At 47.0% G+C, this 22,327-nt stretch overlaps 1 protein-coding gene across 1 annotated transcript in view; it reads right to left on the reverse strand.

The window, feature by feature from the left end:
- Positions 1–13,578: 13,578 nt before the first annotated feature.
- DMAP1 (DNA methyltransferase 1 associated protein 1) overlaps positions 13,579–22,327 on the reverse strand; it is a gene marked incomplete in the record, with an annotated part of 87,469 nt that continues 78,720 nt past the window's right edge. The window contains 1 exon segment of the mRNA XM_073593984.1: positions 13,579–13,886. Coding sequence (XP_073450085.1) covers positions 13,827–13,886 — 60 coding nt within the window.

Consider the following 22,327-nt stretch of genomic DNA (forward strand, 5'->3'; position numbering starts at 1 on the left):
TGAAAGAGGGGTGGGGGGGGTGCAGTTCTGCAGCCTTGCTCTGGCCGCCGCTAGATGAACCATGAACCTGTCCCAGTACTGCCCCCAGCATTAGGGAGAAGACAGAAGCCCACCTTCTACATACCGCCACCACCTCTCGCCCTCTGGCCTGATGTTGGAGTCAAAAGGTAGGGCTCTGATGTGAAGAGGGGACTGTGTGATTGGGGGGCCTCTGATGTGATGGGGGGGCTTATGTATAGGGGGGACTCTAATGTGACTAGGGTCCCTGATGTATAGGAGGGACTCTGATGTGATGGGGGGAGCTCAGATGTGAAGGGGGGAATCTGGCATTTCTTAGGGCGGGTAGCCTGATGGTGACAACAGTGGACCACGTGGAATGTGTGCTAAAGCAGCCACGTATTTGAAAGCAGATGAAACAGGGTGACAACGAAGGAGTGTAATTGGCAGACAGGGACAGTGTTGTCACCATATAACAGGGACAAGGACCTTCATGGCAGGATCACCGGGGATTATTCTAAACGAAGGCCGCAGACTTAAACAAACTGAAAATTATATGAACATGTTAAAAATTGTAGATGAGATTTTGGAGATTGGGTTTACATTTGTTTTAAACACAGGGAAATTTTTCCAGGACTGTAAAGGCACCACGGGGAGTCCCCGATGGCCTGAAATCCAGGGCGCTCCATTATGGAATTGCCAAGCAGATTTTGCCATGTTGAGCTCTGGCCAGACCGTGGTGATTCTGCATTGTAACCGAATCTTGGGGTCCATTCTGCTGAAGACGCCCCCCTCCGAAATGTCAGCAGATCGGACTCGAACGCTCGGATTGGGTCAAGGTCAGGAGCCATAACATCAAGCATGCAATGGCCGTGTCTCTGGACGTGGCCCAGATGTCGGGATGAAGGAGAGATTCTCACAAAGTCTTTTCTTCTCATCTCGTTACTATAAGAGAAACATTGTGAACAATAAAAGGTGAAATGAAACAATAGAACGTCTCCGTCTGTCTTTCTTATCTCTGTTGGGGCTTTAAATAATTCACGGCTAGTTTTGCCATTTATGACACCCGGGGTTCAGAGACAATTTGTGCCGCCGAAAAAAGAGCCGTTTAGCTGAAGCATCAAATCAATAGAACAAATCCTCCGATAGCCATTCAGCCGCCTGAAATACGGCACATACTGAGCTTGGTTTAGTGACCCTGCAGCTGCCATTTCCTGCATTCTCCGATGTTGTTTTATAGGAGCACATAACTGAGAGATCCCTCCGTCCATCAATGTCTGGAGACGGCACTACAGTGACCAGAACTCTGCTGTGCAGGTGTACAGACCCGGGAACTCAGCACAGGGATGGTGAGAACCCCTCATAATGGGCACAGCGGGTGTACAGACCCGGGAACTCAGCACAGGGATGGTGAGAACCCCTCATAATGGGCACAGCGGGTGTACAGACCCGGGAACTCAGCACAGGGATGGTGAGAACCCCACATAATGGGCACAGCGGGTGTACAGACCCGGGAACTCAGCACAAGGATGGTGGGAACCCCTCATAATGGGCACAGCGGGTGTACAGACCCCGGAACTCAGCACAGGGATGGTGGGAACCCCTCATAATGGGCACAGCGGGTGTACAGACCCGGGAACTCAGCACAGGGATGGTGAGAACCCCTCATAATGGGCACAGCGGGCGTATAGACCCCGGAACTCAGCACAGGGATGGTGAGAACCCCTCATAATGGGCACAGCGGGCGTATAGACCCCGGAACTCAGCACAGGGATGGTGGGAACCCCTCATAATGGGCACAGCGGGTGTACAGACCCGGGAACTCAGCACAGGGATGGTGAGAACCCCTCATAATGGGCACAGCGGGTGTACAGACCCGGGAACTCAGCACAGGGATGGAGGGAACCTCTCATAATGGGCACAGCGGGTGTACAGACCCAGGAACTCAGCACAGGGGTGGTGGGAGCCCCTCATAATGGGCACAGCAGGTGTACAGACCCGGGAACTCAGCACAGGGATGGTGGGAACCGCTCATAATGGACACAGCGGGTGTACAGACCCAGGAACTCAGCACAGGGGTGGTGGGAGCCCCTCATAATGGGCACAGCAGGTGTACAGACCCGGGAACTCAGCACAGGGATGGTGGGAACCCCTCATAATGGACACAGCGGGTGTACAGACCCGGGAACTCAGCACAGGGATGGTGAGAACCCCTCATAATGGGCACAGCGGGCGTGTACAGACCCAGGAACTCAGCACAGGGGTGGTGGGAACCCCTCATAATGGGCACAGCGGGCGTACAGACCCAGGAACTCAGCACAGGGATGGTGAGAACCCCTCATAATGGGCACAGCGGGCGTACAGACCCAGGAACTCAGCACAGGGATGGTGAGAACCCCTCATAATGGGCACAGCGGGTGTACAGACCCGGGAACTCAGCACAGGGATGGTGGGAACCCCTCATAATGGGCACAGCGGGTGTACAGACCCGGGAACTCAGCACAGGGATGGTGGGAACCCCTCATAATGGACACAGCGGGTGTACAGACCCAGGAACTCAGCACAGGGGTGGTGGGAGCCCCTCATAATGGGCACAGCAGGTGTACAGACCCGGGAACTCAGCACAGGGATGGTGGGAACCCCTCATAATGGACACAGCGGGTGTACAGACCCGGGAACTCAGCACAGGGATGGTGAGAACCCCTCATAATGGGCACAGCGGGTGTACAGACCCGGGAACTCAGCACAGGGATGATGAGAACCCCTCATAATGGGCACAGCGGGTGTACAGACCCGGGAACTCTGCACAGGGGTGGTGGGAGCCCCTCATAATGGGCACAGCGGGTGTACAGACCCGGGAACTCAGCACAGGGATGGTGAGAACCCCTCATAATGGGCACAGCGGGTGTACAGACCCGGGAACTCAGCACAGGGATGGTGGGAGCCCCTCATAATGGGCACAGCGGGTGTACAGACCCGGGAACTCAGCACAGGGATGGTGGGAGCCCCTCATAATGGGCAGGTGTGCAGAGATCTCAAGACCCCGAGACAGAAGACCCAAAACAAATCCCAGATGTCTGTACAGTCAATAAAAGTACTAAAGACAGAGGATCAGGATGACAGACAGGTAACCAGCATTTTTAGAAGCAGAGCACTCTGGTCAGGAAAGGTAGCCTCCATCTTTCTCTGATGATCACACACTGAGCCCCTGAACCGCGTCCTGCACTCTCCGGTCATGCGGTTACGCTCATCGCCTCTGCCAGTGCACAGTGAGGAACCTGCGGGATGTGGTGTGTTCGCACGGTGTGACGGTTGGTAGAACGCCGTGTTGCTCATTACAGATCAAAGGTCAGACAGGATTTCACCTGTGAGCTCGGAGCTGTAATTAAGAGAAGGATAAAAACTAAGAAAAATCCAGTAACATCTCCGGTGACCTTTATCGGGGGCTGGGTGACTCCTCACTCCGGGTGTCAGAGGCCATCGATGAGCCTCCGCGCTACAAGGCGCACCGCTAACGAGCTGCATGGAAATGAGTCCGCAGAGTCAGCTCAGCCGCTTCCAGATTCAAATCCCGAAATAATAGGAGAATCTCCAGAACTCACCACGAGGGAGGGGGGCGCTTATAGGAGTCGTACACTGATGAAGGGGGCACATATAGGCGTCGTACAATAATAGAGGGGGCACATATAGGCGTCGTACAATAATAGAGGGGGCACATATAGGTGTCGTACAATGATGGAGGGGGGCGCTTACAGGAGTCGTACATTGATTGTGGGGGGGGGGCGCTTATACAAGTCCTACAATGATGGACAGGGGCCATTTATAGGTGTACAATGATGGAGGGGGGCACTTATAGGAGTCGTACACTGATGAAAGGGACCATTTATAGGTGTTACACAATGATGGAGGGGGCCGCTTACAGGCATTGTACAATGAAGGGGGCACATAAAGGCGTCGTACAATGAAGGGGGCACATATAGGGATCATACAATGATGGAGGGGGGCGCTTACAGAAGTCGTACATTGATTGTGGGGGGGCACTTATACAAGTCCTACAATGATGGACGGGGGGCCATTTATAGGTGTCGTACAATGATGGAGGGGGGGCACTTACCGAAGTCGTACATTGATTGTGGGGGGCGCTTATAGAAGTCCTACAATGATGGATGGGGGGCCATTTATAGGTGTCGTACAATGATGGAGGGGGGGCACTTACCGGAGTCGTACGTTGATTGTGGGGGGCGCTTATAGAAGTCCTACAATGATGGATGGGGGGCCATTTATAGGTGTCGTAGAATGATGGAGAAGGGCATTTATAGGAATCCTACAATGATGGAGGGGGGCACTTATAGGAGTCATAAATTAATGAAGGGGGGCACTTATAGGAGTCATAAATTAATGAAGGGGGGCACTTATAGGAGTCAAACAATGATGGACGGGGCACTTAAAAGGATCCTACAATGAGGGAGGGGGTGCTTATAGGAGTTTTACAGTGATGGATGGGGCTCACTTATAGGAGTCATAGAATGATGGAGGGGGACGTTTATAGGAGGTGAACAATGACCAGGGGTGCTTAAAGAAGTCATACAATGATTGGGGGGGTGCTTATGGGAGTCTACGAGAAGGGGGAGGTACTTATATAAGTCATACGATGAAGGGAGAGGCACTTGTAGGAGTGACACAAGGATGGGGGTGCTTATAGAAGTCACACAATGGCTGAGGAAGTGGGGCTTATAGGAGTCGTAGGTTGACAAAGGGTGGCACTTATAGGAATCAAACAATAGCAGAGGCGGCATTTATGGAGGTCACACAATGATAGAGGAATTTTTTTCAGGAGTTGCACAATGATGGGGGACGCTCATAGGGGCGGGATGGTTATAGAGGTGACTTTTAAATGCGCTGAACAGCTTGGAGGGGACAGGTATTGTTAAGCTGAGGATCCAGGGATCATCAAGATAGTCACCCCCCACAGGGGTTCCTTTAACAGGATTGGTTGTATCATGTGACTGCTCCAGTCCGCCAATGGAAACGGCCAAGGGAAAAGCAATGAACAAACCTCCAGTGCCAATTTATTGGGAAAAAACAATATTGATTAGCCAGGATTCTCCTGCCCGATTGCTAATTCTCCAGCCAAGTCTCCAGTGGTGGGTCCTGGAAGCCCATCAACATTAGATATATCCAGCATTGTCCAGATCACAGGCCGCCATCATATGAAGATGGGGAACCTTTACATCCAATATGGCTTCTTAGCTCACTAAGTGATCATGGTGGTGAATTCAAATGGTTCACAAATTTTTATATGAAATACAATATTTATATCTGAACACTATATATAAAGTCATACAAATAGAGACATAGCAATACAGATAGATATTTCTCTGAACATTCATAGAATAAACCAATTTTGATGACATTCCAGTATCCACTGCATAGAACAAACCACGCCAAAATAAAGAAGATGTGGAGAAGGTGCCCCAATACCTCTACCTGTCCCAGGGGCCCATCTCACCACACATACAAAATATAACTTCCAGAAACTATCACCAAAGTCTCTTACTATTGTCATTTCAATGTATTTTCTCATGATAATCAGTCCACACTCACCTTGCCAGGGCTGCAGCAAAAGGTGATGACCATTCCAGGATCTTCAGCGAGCAGATGACTGTCCTGAGATCCACCAAAGAACAGCTAAAGGGGGTTGACTGTCCCATGATCTTCAGCAAGGTACGACCATCACAGAATGCATCATGTGGGATTACCACTCTGGGATTCCTCAAAGATAGGGGGGCGACCGTCCTGGGATCTTCAGAGGTGGGATGCTTGTCACAGGATCATCAGAGGAATTTGGGACCCCCTTGGAATTCTCAGCAAGACTTCAATGGAAAGCCGGCATCCTCTGAGGATCCTGGGTTGTCAGCCTTCTTCCGAGTATCCCAGGTGATCCCCCCTCTAAGGATCCTAAGATTGTTACACCCCCCATTGCGGATACCAGGATGGTCATAATCCCTCTGAGGATTTTGAGAAGATTTTCCTTGGGGATACCGGAACAGTCATCCCCCAAATACTACTCTGGAACTGTCACCCCCAGTGACAAAAGGGAAGACCATCCCAGGATACCCCACGGGGAATAACTGTTCCAGGATCCTCAGAGAAAGGGAAACTTTCCCAAGATCCTCAGGGGGATGATGACCATCTTGGGATCCTCAATGGGGGGGGTCTAACAATTCTAGGATCCTCAGAGGGGGGCTGACATCTCAGGATCCTAAGAAGGGAAGACTGTCCCAGGACACCCTGTGGGTAATGAGTAATGGAAACCTTCCCAAGATCCTCCAAGATGATGACCATCCTGGGATCCTCAAGGAGGGGTGGGGGGTGGGTCTAACAATCCTAGGATCAACAGAAGGGAAGACTGTCCTGGGATCCTCAGAGGATGGTCACCATCCCAGGAACATCAGAAGGGAAGACCAGACGGTCCCAAGATACCCAGTGAGGGATCAGATCTTTAGAGGAAGGAAAACCTTCCCAGGATCCTTCAAGATGATGACCATCCTTGGGTCCTTAATGGAGGAGGGGGGGCTAACAATCCTAGGATCCTCAGAGGGGGGATGACATCTCAGGATTATCAGAAGGGAAGACCGTCCTGGGACCTTCAGAGGACAGGTACCACTACCATCCCAGGAACATCAGAAGAGAAGACTGTCCCAGGATAGCTTGTGACGGATAATTGTCCCGAGATCCTTCCTTACTACACAAGTTGGGAAGCAGACTGATACTCACTCAGGTAGAAAACTTTGCCCACCTGCTACAGAGACTTTAGACAGGATATATATGACTTCACCCTTATGACCTCCCTTCTATTCTTTCCTTTTGACGTGAAGAAAATAATCTGAGAGGGTCCTTAGGGCAGCACAGTCAGTTCTCAGACTCTTGCATGCAGCGTATATTATTCTCTGTTATCAGGCACTTCAGGCTGGCAATGGGCCATGCGCTGCAATCAGTGACAGGAAATACGAACTGTCAGATATACTGTGTACAGATAGTCCGCAGACATCCCATCACACACATCTCTACATTATTACCCTGATCTGTTTATAGATTGTCACCAAATAATCTATGTATATATCCTCTGCTGCCTGTTAGATTGTCAGCTCATAGGGCAAGAACCCTCTTTATTGGCATCATTTATACCTTTTTTTTTTAATTTTGGGAGTAGGGCTCTGTGGAATGCGCTGTCACTTTATATTGGATAATAATGATAAACATTATCTGTAATCTACACTCCATGTCTGTTCTATCGGTGGTCATTCTATGACAGATGAGAATTGGATTCCAATCGAAATAACAAATAGTAGATTTCTACGGCACCGCGAAGGGACATCGAAAAATGGGGATTTATATGTGCCAAAACAATACTCTAAAAAGGAAAATATGAATACAAATACATTATTACATAAAAACCATCACACTATTAAAATCATATATTGTCAGCTACCATCCAATCAAAGGGGAATAGAGTCATGGCTAAAAATCTTGGCACCCCCCCATTTCTGTCAGATAACGCACCACTTCGCCCAGAAAAGTGCTGCAATTACAAATGTTTTGACGTTCTCACGTTTATTGCTTGTGTTTGTATCGGTATGACACAAAGAAGCGGAGAAACAAAAAGCCAAATCTGACACATTCCACGCAAAACTCCAAAAACGGACTGGACAAAATGATTGAAACCCTCAATGTGATATTTGGTTGCCCACCCCCTTAGGAAAAAAATAACTGAAATCAATGGCTTCCTGGAACCATCAATGAGTTTCTTGCGCCTCTCCTGGAAAATTGGTGCACTCTTCTTTCGCCAACTGCTCCAGGTCTCTCAGATTGGAAGGGTTCCTGAGATCTCTCCACAGGAGCTCTATGGGATTTAGATCTGGACTTGTTGTTGGTCAGTTCAGTGCTCTCCAGCGCTTTCTCTTAAACCATTTCTGGGGGATTTTTGACGTGTGCTTTGGGTCATTGTCCTGCTGCACAACCCATCTTTCCGACCCTGGGCTTTACATTGCACCCCAAAATTATTTTGTAGTCTTCAGATTTCATAATGCCATGCATACAGTCAAGACATCCAGTGCCTGATGCAGCAAAGCAACCCCAAAACATCAGTGACACCCCCCCCCCCCCACCATGAGTGACTGGAGGAATTGTATTCTTTTCCTCAGCCTAGGTTCACACATATGTGATGCGGGAACTGGCGGGATTCCAGCACAGGTTCCCGCATCGCATCTCTCCCGCAGGCAGTGCACACTGCCCTCTGTGACCCGCTGCGGGTGTCAATACATTGTTAATGACACCCACAGATTGGTTCACAGACCGCAGTGCGAACTGTGAAGTCGCACAGGAATCAGATCGCATAGGTGTTCCGATTCCAGTGCAGGGGAACAAAAAAAGTCCCTGCACTATTTTCCTGTGAATATAATGCGAGTTCAGCCATACAACTGTATGCAATGCCTGTGTTCGCACAAGTGTGAACCCGGGCTTAAAGGTCTCATTTCTTTTTCTGAAAACAGTAGAATGATGGGCTTTACCAGAAAGCTGGAATTTTGTTTCGTCTGTCCACAGCACATTCTCCCAAACGGATTTTGGCTTCCTTAGGTAAGTTTTGGCAAACTCCAATCTGGCTTTTATGTTTCTGTGCCAGCAGTGGGGTCCTCCTGGGTCTCCTACCATAGAGCCCCTTTTAATTCAGATAGCGACGTATAGTGCAAACGGACACCCTGCACCTGAAGGTCAGATTGAAATTGTCTGGAAGCTCATGGAGGTTTCTTTATCCACCATTCCAACAATCCTTTGTTGCAATTTTTGATACATTTTTTTCTTTTGCCCACATCCAAGGAGATTGGCTACAGTGCCACGGGCTGGAAACCTCCTGACAATGTTGGGCACAGTGCATAGGAACATGAAGATCTCTGGAGATGGCCTTGTAACCTTGAGATTGTCCATGCTTTTCCACCATTTTTTTCTTCAACTCCCCAGACAACTTTTTGCTGCTCTTTCTCTTCTCCATGCTCCTTGTGGCACACAGAGACACACAACAGAAAGGTTGAGTCTATTGAGTCAGTATCACAGACTCCTCCCATGACACTCAGAATTGAGCTCAGGTGCCTCCTGTTTCCACTGATCATCCTTGAGATGTTTCTACACTTGATTGAAGTCCACCTGTGGTAAATTCAGTTGATTGGACATGATTTGGAAAGGCACACACCTGTCTATAGAAGGTCCCACAGGTAACAGTGCATGTCAGAGCACAAACCAAGCCATGAAGTCCAAAGAATTGTCTGTAGACCTCCCAGACAGGATTGTATGGAGGCACTAATCGGGGGAAGGGTACAGAAAAATTTCTGCAGCATTGAAGGTCCCAATGAGCACAGTGGTTTCCATCATCCGTAAATGGAAGAAGTTTGGAACCACCAGCACTCTTCCTAGAGCGGGCCGCCCGGCCAAACTGAGCGATCGGGGGAGAAGGACCTTAGTCAGGGAGGTGACCAAGAACCCGATGGTCACTGACAGAGCTCCAGTGTTTCTCTGTGGAGAGAGGAGAACCTTCCAGAAGAACAACTATCTCTGCAGCTCTCCACCAATTAGGCCTGTTTGGTAGAGTGGCCAGACGGAAGACACTCCTCAGTAAAAGGCACATGACAGCCCATCTGGAGTTTGCCAAAAGGCACCTGAAGGACTCTCAGACCATGAGAAACAAAATTCTCTGGTCTGATGAAACAAAGATTGAACTCTTTGGCCTGAATGGCAAGCGTTATGTCTGGAGGAAACCAGGCACAGCTCATCACCTGACCAATACCATACCTACTGTGAAGCATGGTGGTGGCAGGATCACGCTGTGGCTATGTTTTTCAGTGGCAGGAACTGGGAGACTAGTTAGGATGGAGGGGAAGATGAATGCAGCAATGTACAAAGACATGCTTGATGAAAACCTTCTCCAGAGTGCTCTGGACCTCAGACTGGGGTGAAGGTTCATCTTCCAACAGGACAACGACCCTAAGCACACAGCCAAGATAACAAAGGAGTTGCTACGGGACAACTCTGTCAATGTCCTTGAGTGGCCCAGCCAGAGCCCAGACTTGAACCCGATTGAACATCTCTGGAGAGATCTGAAAATGGCTGTGCACCGACGCTCCCCATCCAACCTGAGGTCCTGCAAAGAAGAATGGGAGAAACTGCTCAAAAATAGGTGTGCCAAGCTTGTAGCATCATACTCAACAAGACTTGAGGCTGTAATTGGTGCCAAAGGAGCTTCACCAAAGCATTGAGCAAAGACTGTGATACTTATAGACATGGGAGGAGTCTGTGATAATTATGTGCATGGGAGGAGCCTGTGATACCTGTGTGCATGGGAGGAGCCTGTGATACCTGTGTGCATGGGAGGAGCCTGTGATACCTGTGTACATGGGAGGAGCCTGTGACACCTGTGTACATGGGAGGAGCCTGTGATACTTGTGTACATGGGATTTTTTTGTTCTATGTTTTTAATAAATTTGCAAAGATTTCAAACAAACTTCTTTCACATTGTCATTATGGGGGATTGTTTGTAGAATTTTGAGGAAAATATTGATTTAAATAATTTTGGAATAAGGCTGTACCATAACAAAATGTGGAAAAAGTGAAGCACTGTGAATACTTTCTGGATGCACTGTAACTAAATATTCATTCAGTGATTCACAGGAAAGCTATAAGAATAAATGTTTGAGTTTGTAAAGAAAAATGCAGACAAGGCTATTTTTTTTTCCCAATGCATGTGTGTGTATGGAAATAAAAGCTTTATAAGGATTTTTAGCTTTACTCACTCTTTTAAACACACTGCTATTATTTTGAACTCAACTGTATAACTTTGTGGAAGATGACAGACGGATTGACACGTTTCACTTAGAAAGTGCTTCTTCAGGATCCACTTTCTTGCCCTCAATGTAACATACAATATGTGACAAAATAACATAACAGACATAATATTACACAATGTAAAGAATAATAAATGCTTATTTTTTCTTCTCTCCGTTTTCAACGTTTTCTAGAAATAAATATTCCAGCTCCTTACTTTCCTTTTTACGACAGAAAAACAAGTTTTAGGCAAAGCATGGTGGCCTTCCATTCATCTTACAACTAGTGAGGTGAAGAATAAAATGGTGAGGTATCTTCTGAATGATGTCTGCAAACCTTAACAACAAATTATATACGTTTGGAATCCTTGAATGTTCCTTACATTGGTGGTCAATGAGAAGAATGTTCCTTACATTGGTGGTCAGTGAGAAGAATGTTCCTTACATTGGTGGTCAGTGAGAAGAATGTTCCTTACATTGGTGGTCAATGAGAAGAATGTTCCTTACATTGGTGGTCAGTGAGAAGAATGTTCCTTACATTGGTGGTCAGTGAGAAGAATGTTCCTTACATTGGTGGTCAGTGAGAAGAATGTTCCTTACATTGGTGGTCAATGAGAAGAATGTTCCTTACATTGGTGGTCAGTGAGAAGAATGTTCCTTACATTGGTGATCAGTGAGAAGAATGTTCCTTACATTGGTGATCAGTGAGAAGAATGTTCCTTACATTGGTGATCAGTGAGAAGAATGTCCCTTACATTGGTGATCAGTGAGAAGAATGTTCCTTACATTGGTGGTCAGTGAGAAGAATGTTCCTTACATTGGTGGTCAATGAGAAGAATGTTCCTTACATTGGTGGTCAGTGAGAAGAATGTTCCTTACATTGGTGGTCAGTGAGAAGAATGTTCCTTACATTGGTGGTCAATGAGAAGAATGTTCCTTACATTGGTGGTCAGTGAGAAGAATGTTCCTTACATTGGTGGTCAGTGAGAAGAATGTTCCTTACATTGGTGGTCAGTGAGAAGAATGTTCCTTACATTGGTGGTCAATGAGAAGAATGTTCCTTACATTGGTGGTCAGTGAGAAGAATGTTCCTTACATTGGTGATCAGTGAGAAGAATGTTCCTTACATTGGTGATCAGTGAGAAGAATGTTCCTTACATTGGTGATCAGTGAGAAGAATGTCCCTTACATTGGTGATCAGTGAGAAGAATGTTCCTTACATTGGTGGTCAGTGAGAAGAATGTTCCTTACATTGGTGATCAGTGAGAAGAATGTTCCTTACATTGGTGATCAGTGAGAAGAATGTTCCTTACATTGGTGATCAGTGGGAAGAATGTTCCTTACATTGGTGATCAGTGAGAAGAATGTTCCTTACATTGGTGATCAGTGAGAAGAATGTTCCTTACATTGGTGATCAGTGGGAAGAATGTTCCTTACATTGGTGATCAGTGAGAAGAATGTCTCTTACATTGGTGATCAGTGAGAAGAATGTTCCTTACATTGGTGATCAGTGAGAAGAATGTCTCTTACATTGGTGATCAGTGAGAAGAATGTTCCTTACATTGGTGATCAGTGGGAAGAATGTTCCTTACATTGGTGATCAGTGAGAAGAATGTCTCTTACATTGGTGATCAGTGAGAAGAATGTTCCTTACATTGGTGATCAGTGAGAAGAATGTTCCTTACATTGGTGATCAGTGGGAAGAATGTTCCTTACATTGGTGATCAGTGAGAAGAATGTCTCTTACATTGGTGATCAGTGAGAAGAATGTTCCTTACATTGGTGATCAGTGAGAAGAATGTTCCTTACATTGGTGATCAGTGAGAAGAATGTTCCTTACATTGGTGATCAGTGAGAAGAATGTTCCTTACATTGGTGATCAGTGAGAAGAATGTTCCTTACATTGGTGATCAGTGAGAAGAATTCTCCTTACATTGGTGATCAGTGGGAAGAATGTTCCTTACATTGGTGATCAGTGAGAAGAATGTTCCTTACATTGGTGATCAGTGAGAAGAATGTCCCTTACATTGGTGATCAGTGAGAAGAATGTTCCTTACATTGGTGATCAGTGAGAAGAATGTCCCTTACATTGGTGATCAGTGAGAAGAATGTTCCTTACATTGGTGATCAGTGAGAAGAATGTCCCTTACATTGGTGATCAGTGAGAAGAATGTTCCTTACATTGGTGATCAGTGAGAAGAATGTTCCTTACATTGGTGATCAGTGGGAAGAATGTTCCTTACATTGGTGATCAGTGAGAAGAATGTTCCTTACATTGGTGATCAGTGAGAAGAATGTTCCTTACATTGGTGATCAGTGAGAAGAATGTCCCTTACATTGGTGATCAGTGAGAAGAATGTTCCTTACATTGGTGATCAGTGAGAAGAATGTTCCTTACATTGGTGGTCAAGTGCATTCCCACCCCTCCCCCCAAATTTCCATCCCCCCTGGTCACCCCCCTCCTCTTTATTGGTCATTGGAATAAACTTGTATTTAGTATATCAGAGTTGTGTATTCTCTCCTCCCCCATCACAGCCCCAGGTGATGGTGGAAAGTGTTTGGTGTGTAGAAGCTGGCAGCCCAACGTTCAGATTCTCTCTATCTCCTCGCCCGCCATACTATTGGATGAGAATAACGATATAAAATAAAGGGGATCTGGCGCCATTCATCCCGCTTTCCATCCCAATCACACAGAACATTTCCAGTCGTGTAACAAAAAATTAAACTTCCTTTAATGCGTCTACCGGAAGCGTCCGGAGATTCTATTCGCAGTCCATACAGCGGGGAACACGGGGACAATTTTTACGGCATTTGCCTCGCTAACAGCAGATGTAAAAAATATATACACAAGTTAAAAACCATCTAGAATGTCAGCGCACCCCCTCTGGCAGGGGTCCGCCAGGCGGAGAGACGCTGGAGCCGGCCCAAACTTCCTCGCTGGCCATCTTGCCAAGTCCCTCAAGGCTTCTTCATCTTCTTCACCGAGGAGGAGCTGGACGCAGATTCCCGGCGCTTCCGCTGTGTGTGCGGGAAAACAAAAGATCAGCGTTATCGTGGAGAAGAACCGAAAATGAAAATACAGATTCAACATTCACATTTGATGTCATTATAAACCTTGGACTTTATATCATTCAAAACGCGTCGTCTTGCCTGGTCCCAAAATGGGACAACTGGCTTTAAAGTGGATCCTTTAAAGGCATTTTGGACTCTTACTTTTTGGTCTGCCACCCATTTTGATATCTATACTTTGAGTTTTTTTTTTCCCAGGTACCCCTAGAGCAGGGGGTCTTCAAACTACGGCCCTCCAGTTGTTCAGGAACTACAATTTCCATAATGCCAAGTCATGTCTGTGAATGTTAGAGTTTTACAATGCCTCATGGGATGTGAAGTTCCGCAACAGCTGGAAGGCCGTAGTTTGAAGATCCCTGTCCTAGAGGGATGTTTGCGTGCTTTGCACTTGTTTGAAGATTTCCGTACCTTTAGGGTAAAAAAAAAAAAAAAATTAGGATAGACTCTCTCTCACTGGAGCAGAGAAAAGGATGTCCATTCTCCTAGGACACTAGCAAAAAACTGAGGCATGCTGGGAGGAAGCGGAGGAGTTATCTGGGCTGGTCTACAGATTTTTTTGTTGTTGGCCAGTGTACAATCCTCCTGTAGGTGGCAGTATGACTCAACAGTATCTGACTTCCTGTGTCTAGAATAGACATGTGCAATTCGTTTAACCACTTCAGCCCCGGACTGGGCTGTCCAAAGACCAGAGCACTTTTTGCGATTCGGCACTGCGTCGCTTTAACTGACAATTGCGCGGTCCTGCGACGTGGCTCCCAAACAAACAGTCCTTTTTTTCCCCAGAAATAGAGCTTTCTTTTGGTGGTATTTGATCACCTCTGCGGTTTTTATCTTTTGCGCTATAAACAAAAAAACAGCGTCAATTTTGAAAAAAAAAAAAAAGCAATATTTTTTACTTTTTGCTATAATAAATATCCCCAAAAAATATAAAAAAAAACCCATTTTTTTCCTCAGTTTAGGCCGATACGTATTCTTCTTCTATATATTTTTGGTAAAAAAAAAAAAAAAAAAAAAAAAAAAAAAAAAATCGCAATAAGCGTTTATTGATTGGTTTGAGCAAAAATTATAGCGTCTACAAAATACGGGATAGTTTTATGACATTTTTATTAATATTTTTTTTTACTAGTAATGGCGGCGATCAGTGATTTTTATCATGTCTGCGACATTATGGCGGACAGATTGGACATTTTTTGGCGCTATTTTGGGACCATTCACATTTATACAGCGATCAGTGCGATTAAAAATGCATTTATTACTGTGTAAATGTGCCTGGCAGTGAAGATGTTACCACTAGGTGGCGCTGTAGGGGTTAAGTGTGTCCTAGGGAGTGAGGGGGGGGGGGGCGCTATGTGTGACACGACACTGATCACCGCTTCCGATTACAGGGAGAGCTGCGATCAGTGTCACTAGACAGAACGGGGAGATGCTTGTTTACATCGGCATTTCCCCGTTCTTCCTCTCCGTGAGACGAACGCGGGTATCCCCAGGGACATAGAGTCCGCGGGACCCACAATCACGGAGCTCCCGGCGGGCGCGCGCGCCTGCAAGCCGCCTCTTAAAGGGCAATGTACAGGTACGTTAATCTGCCTGTACGTGCCCTTCTGCCGCAGTATATCTGCGTGAGGCGGTCGTGAAGCGGTTAATGAATTTCAACAAAATTAATTAATTCGAAAATATTCAAACGAAAACCCACTTAAAGGAAATTTTCTGAATATTCGGAAATTCGAAAATTCTAAATTTTGGAAATTCGAAAAATCTAAAAGATAAGAATGAAAATCCAAAAGTTCCAAAAAATTTAAATCCGGAAATTTTGAAATAACTAATAATAACTATTACTAAACTATTAAATTTTAGGTTTCGGAATTTTCTTTCAAATTTGGATGTTAGTGAACGTAACGAATACAAATTTATCCAAAGTTACGAATTATCCGAAATAACGAATGCCGCATCTAAACAACAAATGGAATGGAACTAATTAATAATAATAAAAAGTAATTTGTTACATTCAATTCGTTATTTCTGATAATTCCCAACTTCGGGTAAATTCGTATTCGTTACGTTCACTATCAGAAATAACGAATGCCGCACCTAAACAAGTGGAACGAAACAAATTACTTTTTTATTATTATTTATTATTAGTTTGTTCCGTTCCATTTGTTTAGATGTGGCATTTGTATTCTTTACGTTCACTAACAGCCAAATTTGAAAGGAAATTCCAATACCTATAATTTAACAGTTCTTTATTATTTAGAATTTTTGGATTTTCTTTCTTATTTTCTAATTTTCAGATTTACGAATTCACGAAAAGAACAAAAAACGAATGAAAACGGAAACAAACAGAATTTTTGGGCAGTGCAGACGTCTAGTCTATGAGTCTCTCATCTTGCTCCTCTCGGATCTTCTGCGTCCCGGTAAAATCGGGATGACTTCCACCTCCTTCCAGGATTGAATCTCCCCTCAGCTGTCCTTCGTCTGTCTCTCCACTTCACAATTCCACAAGACTCTGGAAACTTCTCTCCGGCCGCCGTACAAAACCAAAAAAACCACTTGACTGTGCCACGGGGGGAGGCAATGGGGGACGGCGTTACCCTTCGAAAATCTCCATTCTTCATCCGCTCATTAAACAGGATAATACGAAGAAATTAAAGAAAATTAGCGTTCCTCCGCGTCTTTCCACATCTTCATTCTCTGAGAATATCAGATTCATTTTTCATAGGTGTCAGCTGATCAAATTTATCTCCCGGTTTGGAGTTTTGCATGAACCCCCCTCGGCTAAATGAGGAGACGTCTGACATCCCCCCCCATGGAAGCCTGCTGCAGGGAATCGGCCTATTACCCGACATTAGCCGGTCCCCCCTTGTGCTCCGGCCTGAATGGGAAATTGACGGAGTAATTAAAAATTTGTGAAGTTGAGTTTATGGATTCTCATTAAAAAAAAAAAAAAAAAAAAAAAAAAAACACGACACGGACACAGCGCCTCCTGCTGGCCACTGTTGGTGGGGGGGTGCGTGGGTCTGGCTTCACTGTCACAAGTTCAGTAACCCGCAAGGGATTCATTTTGACCCATTACCTGTCTAATTAATGTCTTTCCCATGGAATTCTGTGAATTGTGACTCCGGCGCGGTCAGAGGTCGGGCGGTTACTTGGCAGATCTTTGTAGCACATCGGTAATGCGGACCGCGTTCCTGCGTGCCACAATTCAGATTTTGTAAGGTTTTTTTTTTTTTTTTTTTTTTATTCAAACATTCCGACTCCATCTGGAAATGAAAGATTTGTGACTGATCTTAACAATGTAACTCGTTGGTTTGAAATGGTCTCGGGGAAAAAAAAAAAAAAAAAAAAAAACCCCACAGAGCCAGCGGGGGAGCCGACGGAGGCAGCTTAAAAGTCGTCTAATTCTGACTCGCAAACGCCGACTTCATAGACCCGGGTCTTTTTCTTGTGCCCATTAGTGGGCTGACTTCTGAGAGCGGGAACAAAAGGCCTGCGGTGTGAGGCATTCTGGGACAGGCAACTCATTAGGGACGGATGACTGGAGTACGAGTTTAGGGAATCAAACGGCGGTCTAATCTAGAGTAGCTGGACGAAGTTCGACATGGAACTAATTTGCTCGGAGATGGGCTTTGTCTCTGCGAGACCTTCCGTCTCCCTGGAGGGGTCACCGCGGCTCAGGGGGATCCAGAAGAGAGGTAGAAGAAGAGGGGACAGAGCTGGCGCGTTACCCCCACTCTCTGCAAAGCATTGTGGGAGGAAGACGCAACACACACAAAGATCGCTGTTGTAACAAGGAGATCGCCTAGAATCCCCTTAATTACCAACACGGGGGCCAACGCGCTGATTAATAGGGATTCCGGCTGTGTTTTATTCCAGCTGCCGACTGACACCTCATCGCTCAACGGGAGAGCAAATCAACTATACGGCAGCTTAAAGGGCAATTCTAGCCAAACAGCTAAAAACGCACATAAAAGAGGCCGTTTTATTGGCTAAAAGATACGCACAAGACTTGTGATGCCCCTACCCCCCCACCCCGCTGCAGAACAAAAGGAGGGCGACAACACACTGCAGAAACTGCAATTCTACTAATTTTGTGCCACCACCCGGCCTTCTCGTAGTGAAACTCATCCCCATTGGTGATACCTACTCTGACCCTTCTCTCTCCTTCGTAGTGAACCTCACCCAATGGAACTCCCTGCTATGACCCTCCTGCCGCCTCGTAGTGAACCGCACCTCATTGGTGATGCCTGCTCTGACCCTCCTGCCTTCACGTAGTGAACTTCGCCCAATGGTAATCCCTGCTCTGACCCTCCTGCCTCCTCGTAGTGAATCTCACCACATTGGTGATGCCTGCTCTGACCGTTCTGCCATTGTAGTGAACCTCACTCCACTGGCAATGCCTGCTCTGACCCTCACTGCCTTCTCGTAGTAAACCTCACCCAATGGTAATCCCTGCTCTGACCCTTCTGCCTCCTCGTAGTGAACCTCACTCCACTGGCAATGCCTTCTCTGACCCTCCTGCCTCCTCATAGTGAACCTCACCTCATTAGTGATGCCTGCTCTGGCCCTCCTGCCTCCACGTAGTGAACCTCACCCAATGGCAACCTTTGCTCTGGCCCTCCTGCCTCCTTTTAGTGAACCTCACCTCATAAGTGATGCCTGCTCTGACCCTCCTGCCTTCTCCCAGTGAACCTCACCTGATTTGTGATGCCTGCTCTGACCCTCCTACCTTCACGTAGTGAACCTCACCCTATTGGTGATACCTGCTCTGACCCTCCTGCCTCCTCCTAGTGAACCTAACCCCATTGGTCATGCCTGCTCTGACCCTTCTGCCTCCTCCTAGTGAACCTCACCCCTCTGGTGATGCCAAAACAAACAATATATTTAAAAAAAAAAAAAAGACACATCTGCCCCCTATTTTGTTACTTTATCTGAACCTGTGACCAAGATAAACCATACACGTTTCGCCCCCTAGTGGGCTTAACCACTGACTGCCTCAACGATTAAGCCCACTAGGGGGGCGGAACGCATCCGAGGGACCTCTCATTCCTGGAGTGAAAACAAAAATTTGGGGGGGGGGGGGGGGGGGGAGTTAGTGGTGAGCTCACTACACCCTTATTAAAAAACACCTTCACTGTACACTAATGCATTCGGCCTATGTGTCAAAATTTTGCCCAGCACTTTCTGCTATGGCCATAGGCCGTCCAACGCTTTAGGCTTGCTGCATATTTCTATTGGCCAATAAGGCAGCCCATCATGTGGAGGTGCCAATAGGAATTTTTAGGGAAGAGAGAGGGGGGGGGATGCAGGAGGTAGTGGTAAGCCCACTGCACTTTTAAAGACCAAAGTCCACCTTAATTTCTCCTCAATTGACACCAACATGCTTCAAAATTTTGCTCAGCTCTTTCTGCCAAGGCCAAAGACTGCCTGCCCCTTTCTGCTTGCTGTGTATTTCTACTGGCCAGTGGGGCAGTTTTCATGTTAGTTTGCAAATAGGAATTTTGTGGAAGAGGGAGTTAGTGGTGAGTTCATTTCTACCTTATAAAAAAAAAAAACACACCAAAAACCACCTTAATGTCTTCTTTCCAATTGATGCTTATACTTTTGGCCTACTTGCCAAAATTTTGGCCAGCACTTTGTGCTAAGGTCAAAGAATGTCCACCCCTTTATGCTTGCTGCGTATTTCCTATGGCCAGTTAGGCAGCCTGTCATGGTGCGGTGCGTATAGGAATTTATAGGCAAGGCTGCACTCTTGAAGACCAACAAAAACCACCTTTGTGTCTCCTTCTCAAGTGACACGAATGTGTTTGGCTGAAGTGTCAAAGTTTGGCACAGCTCTTTCTGCTTCTGCGTATTTCTATTGGCCAGTGAGGCAGCTCATCATGTTGGGGTGCCAATAGGCATTTTGGCATCACCAGGAGGGGTGAGGTTCACTAGGAGGAGGCAGGAGGATCAGAGCAGGCATCACCAGTAGGGTGAGTTTCACTACTCGAAGGCAGGAGGATCAAAGCAGGGATTGCCATTGGGTGAGGTTCAATACGAGGCAGCCCATCACGGTGGGGCATCAATGGGAATGTATAGGGGGAGACTTAAAACCCCCCAAATTCCAACCCTAATATTTCCTTTTCCAACTAATGCCAATGCATTTGGCTGAAGTGGCAAAACTTTTGCAGGAATTTTGGTGAAAACGAAAACTCAGAAATTGAGCCAGGCAAGGAAATTCCCTATAGATACGGAGGTGAAGCCAGGCGAGGAAATTCCCTATAGACACGGAGGTGAAGCCAGGCGAGGAAATTCCCTATAGACATGGAGGTGAAGCCAGGCGAGGAAATTCCCTATAGATACGGAGGTGAAGCCAGGCGAGGAAATTCCCTATAGATACGGAGGTGAAGCCAGGCGAGGAAATTCCCTATAGATACGGAGGTGAAGCCAGGCGAGGAAATTCCCTATAGACACGGAGGTGAGCCAGGAGAGGAAATTCCCTATAGACACGGAGGTGAAGCCAGGCGAGGAAATTCATTATAGATACGGAGGTGAAGCCAGGCGAGGAAATTCCCTATAGACACGGGAGGTGAGCCAGGCGAGGAAATTCCCTATAGACACGGAGGTGAAGCCAGGCGAGGAAATTCCCTATAGACACGGAGGTGAGCCAGGAGAGGAAATTCCCTATAGACACGGAGGTGAAGCCAGGCGAGGAAATTCATTATAGATACGGAGGTGAAGCCAGGCGAGGAAATTCCCTATAGACACGGAGGTGAAGCCAGGCGAGGAAATTCCCTATAGACACGGAGGTGAAGCCAGGCGAGGAAATTCCCTATAGACACGGAGGTGAAGCCAGGCGAGGAAATTCCCTATAGACACGGAGGTGAAGCCAGGCGAGGAAATTCCCTATAGACACGGAGGTGAAGCCAGGCGAGGAAATTCCCTATAGACACGGAGGTGAGCCAGGCGAGGAAATTCCCTATAGACACGGAGGTGAGCCAGGTGTGGAAATTCCCTATAGACACGGAGGTGAGCCAGGTGTGGAAATTCCCTATAGACACGGAGGTGAGCCAGGTGTGGAAATTCCCTATAGACACAGAGGTGAGCCAGGTGTGGAAATTCCCTATAGACACGGAGGTGAGCCAGGTGTGGAAATTCCCTATAGACACGGAGGTGAAGCCAGGCGAGGAAATTCCCTATAGACACGGAGGTGAGCCAGGTGTGGAAATTCATTATAGACACGGAGGTGAAGCCAGGAGAGGAAATTCCCTATAGACACGGAGGTGAAGCCAGGCGAGGAAATTCCCTATAGACACGGAGGTGAAGCCAGGCGAGGAAATTCCCTATAGACACGGAGGTGAGCCAGGTGTGGAAATTCCCTATAGACACGGAGGTGAGCCAGGTGTGGAAATTCCCTATAGACACGGAGGTGAAGCCAGGCGAGGAAATTCCCTATAGACACGGAGGTGAGCCAGGCAAGGAAATTCATTATAGACACGGAGGTGAAGCCAGGCGAGGAAATTCCCTATAGACACGGAGGTGAGCCAGGTGTGGAAATTCCCTATAGACACGGAGGTGAGCCAGGTGTGGAAATTCCCTATAGACACGGAGGTGAGCCAGGTGTGGAAATTCCCTATAGACACGGAGGTGAGCCAGGCAAGGAAATTCATTATAGACACGGAGGTGAGCCAGGAGAGGAAATTCCCTATAGACACGGAGGTGAGCCAGGCGAGGAAATTCCCTATAGACACGGAGGTGAGCCAGGAGAGGAAATTCCCTATAGATACGGAGGTGAAGCCAGGCGAGGAAATTCCCTATAGACACGGAGGTGAGCCAGGTGTGGAAATTCCCTATAGACACGGAGGTGAAGCCAGGCGAGGAAGTTCTTCCAAACGGATAACAATGTAAGAAATGTGGGGGGAGGGAGGGGATCCTTATAGGAAACCCAGAGACCATCTTTGCACTGAGCCGGATCTCACCCTATGGCTGGTGCAGGGAGTTGGGGGAGGGGGGGGGGCTCTTTCTCTGCCGCCCCCCATTTTCCCCTGCGGGTCCCCAGTCGGATTTCTCTTCCAAGGTAGTGTAAAAACGGCCACAGTGTGAATGCGCCTGACCTTTTGTCTTGGACTAATCTAATTGTGTCGTCTTTGTGTAATCAGCCAGGAAAGGTCAGCGCTGTATTTAACGGAGCGCCTCCTTTAGGTAATGAATTTGCCTTGCAGTAAATTAAGTTGATTATGCTTTTTTTGAAGTATGTCAAAGCTCAGGTCAGGTTAACCATGAAGGCGCCGCGCTGCTCGATGTGCCGCCGAGGATCCGGGTGCAGGTACGGCGTCTCTCCTGGGCGTCCTACGAGAACACGGCGATCTCTACGGCACACAGAGATAGGAAATGACTTTATGTATTTTATAACC

The sequence above is a fragment of the Aquarana catesbeiana genome, linkage group LG07 (assembly GCF_042186555.1).
Source record: "Aquarana catesbeiana isolate 2022-GZ linkage group LG07, ASM4218655v1, whole genome shotgun sequence".
Classification (NCBI taxonomy): Eukaryota; Metazoa; Chordata; class Amphibia; order Anura; family Ranidae; genus Aquarana; species Aquarana catesbeiana.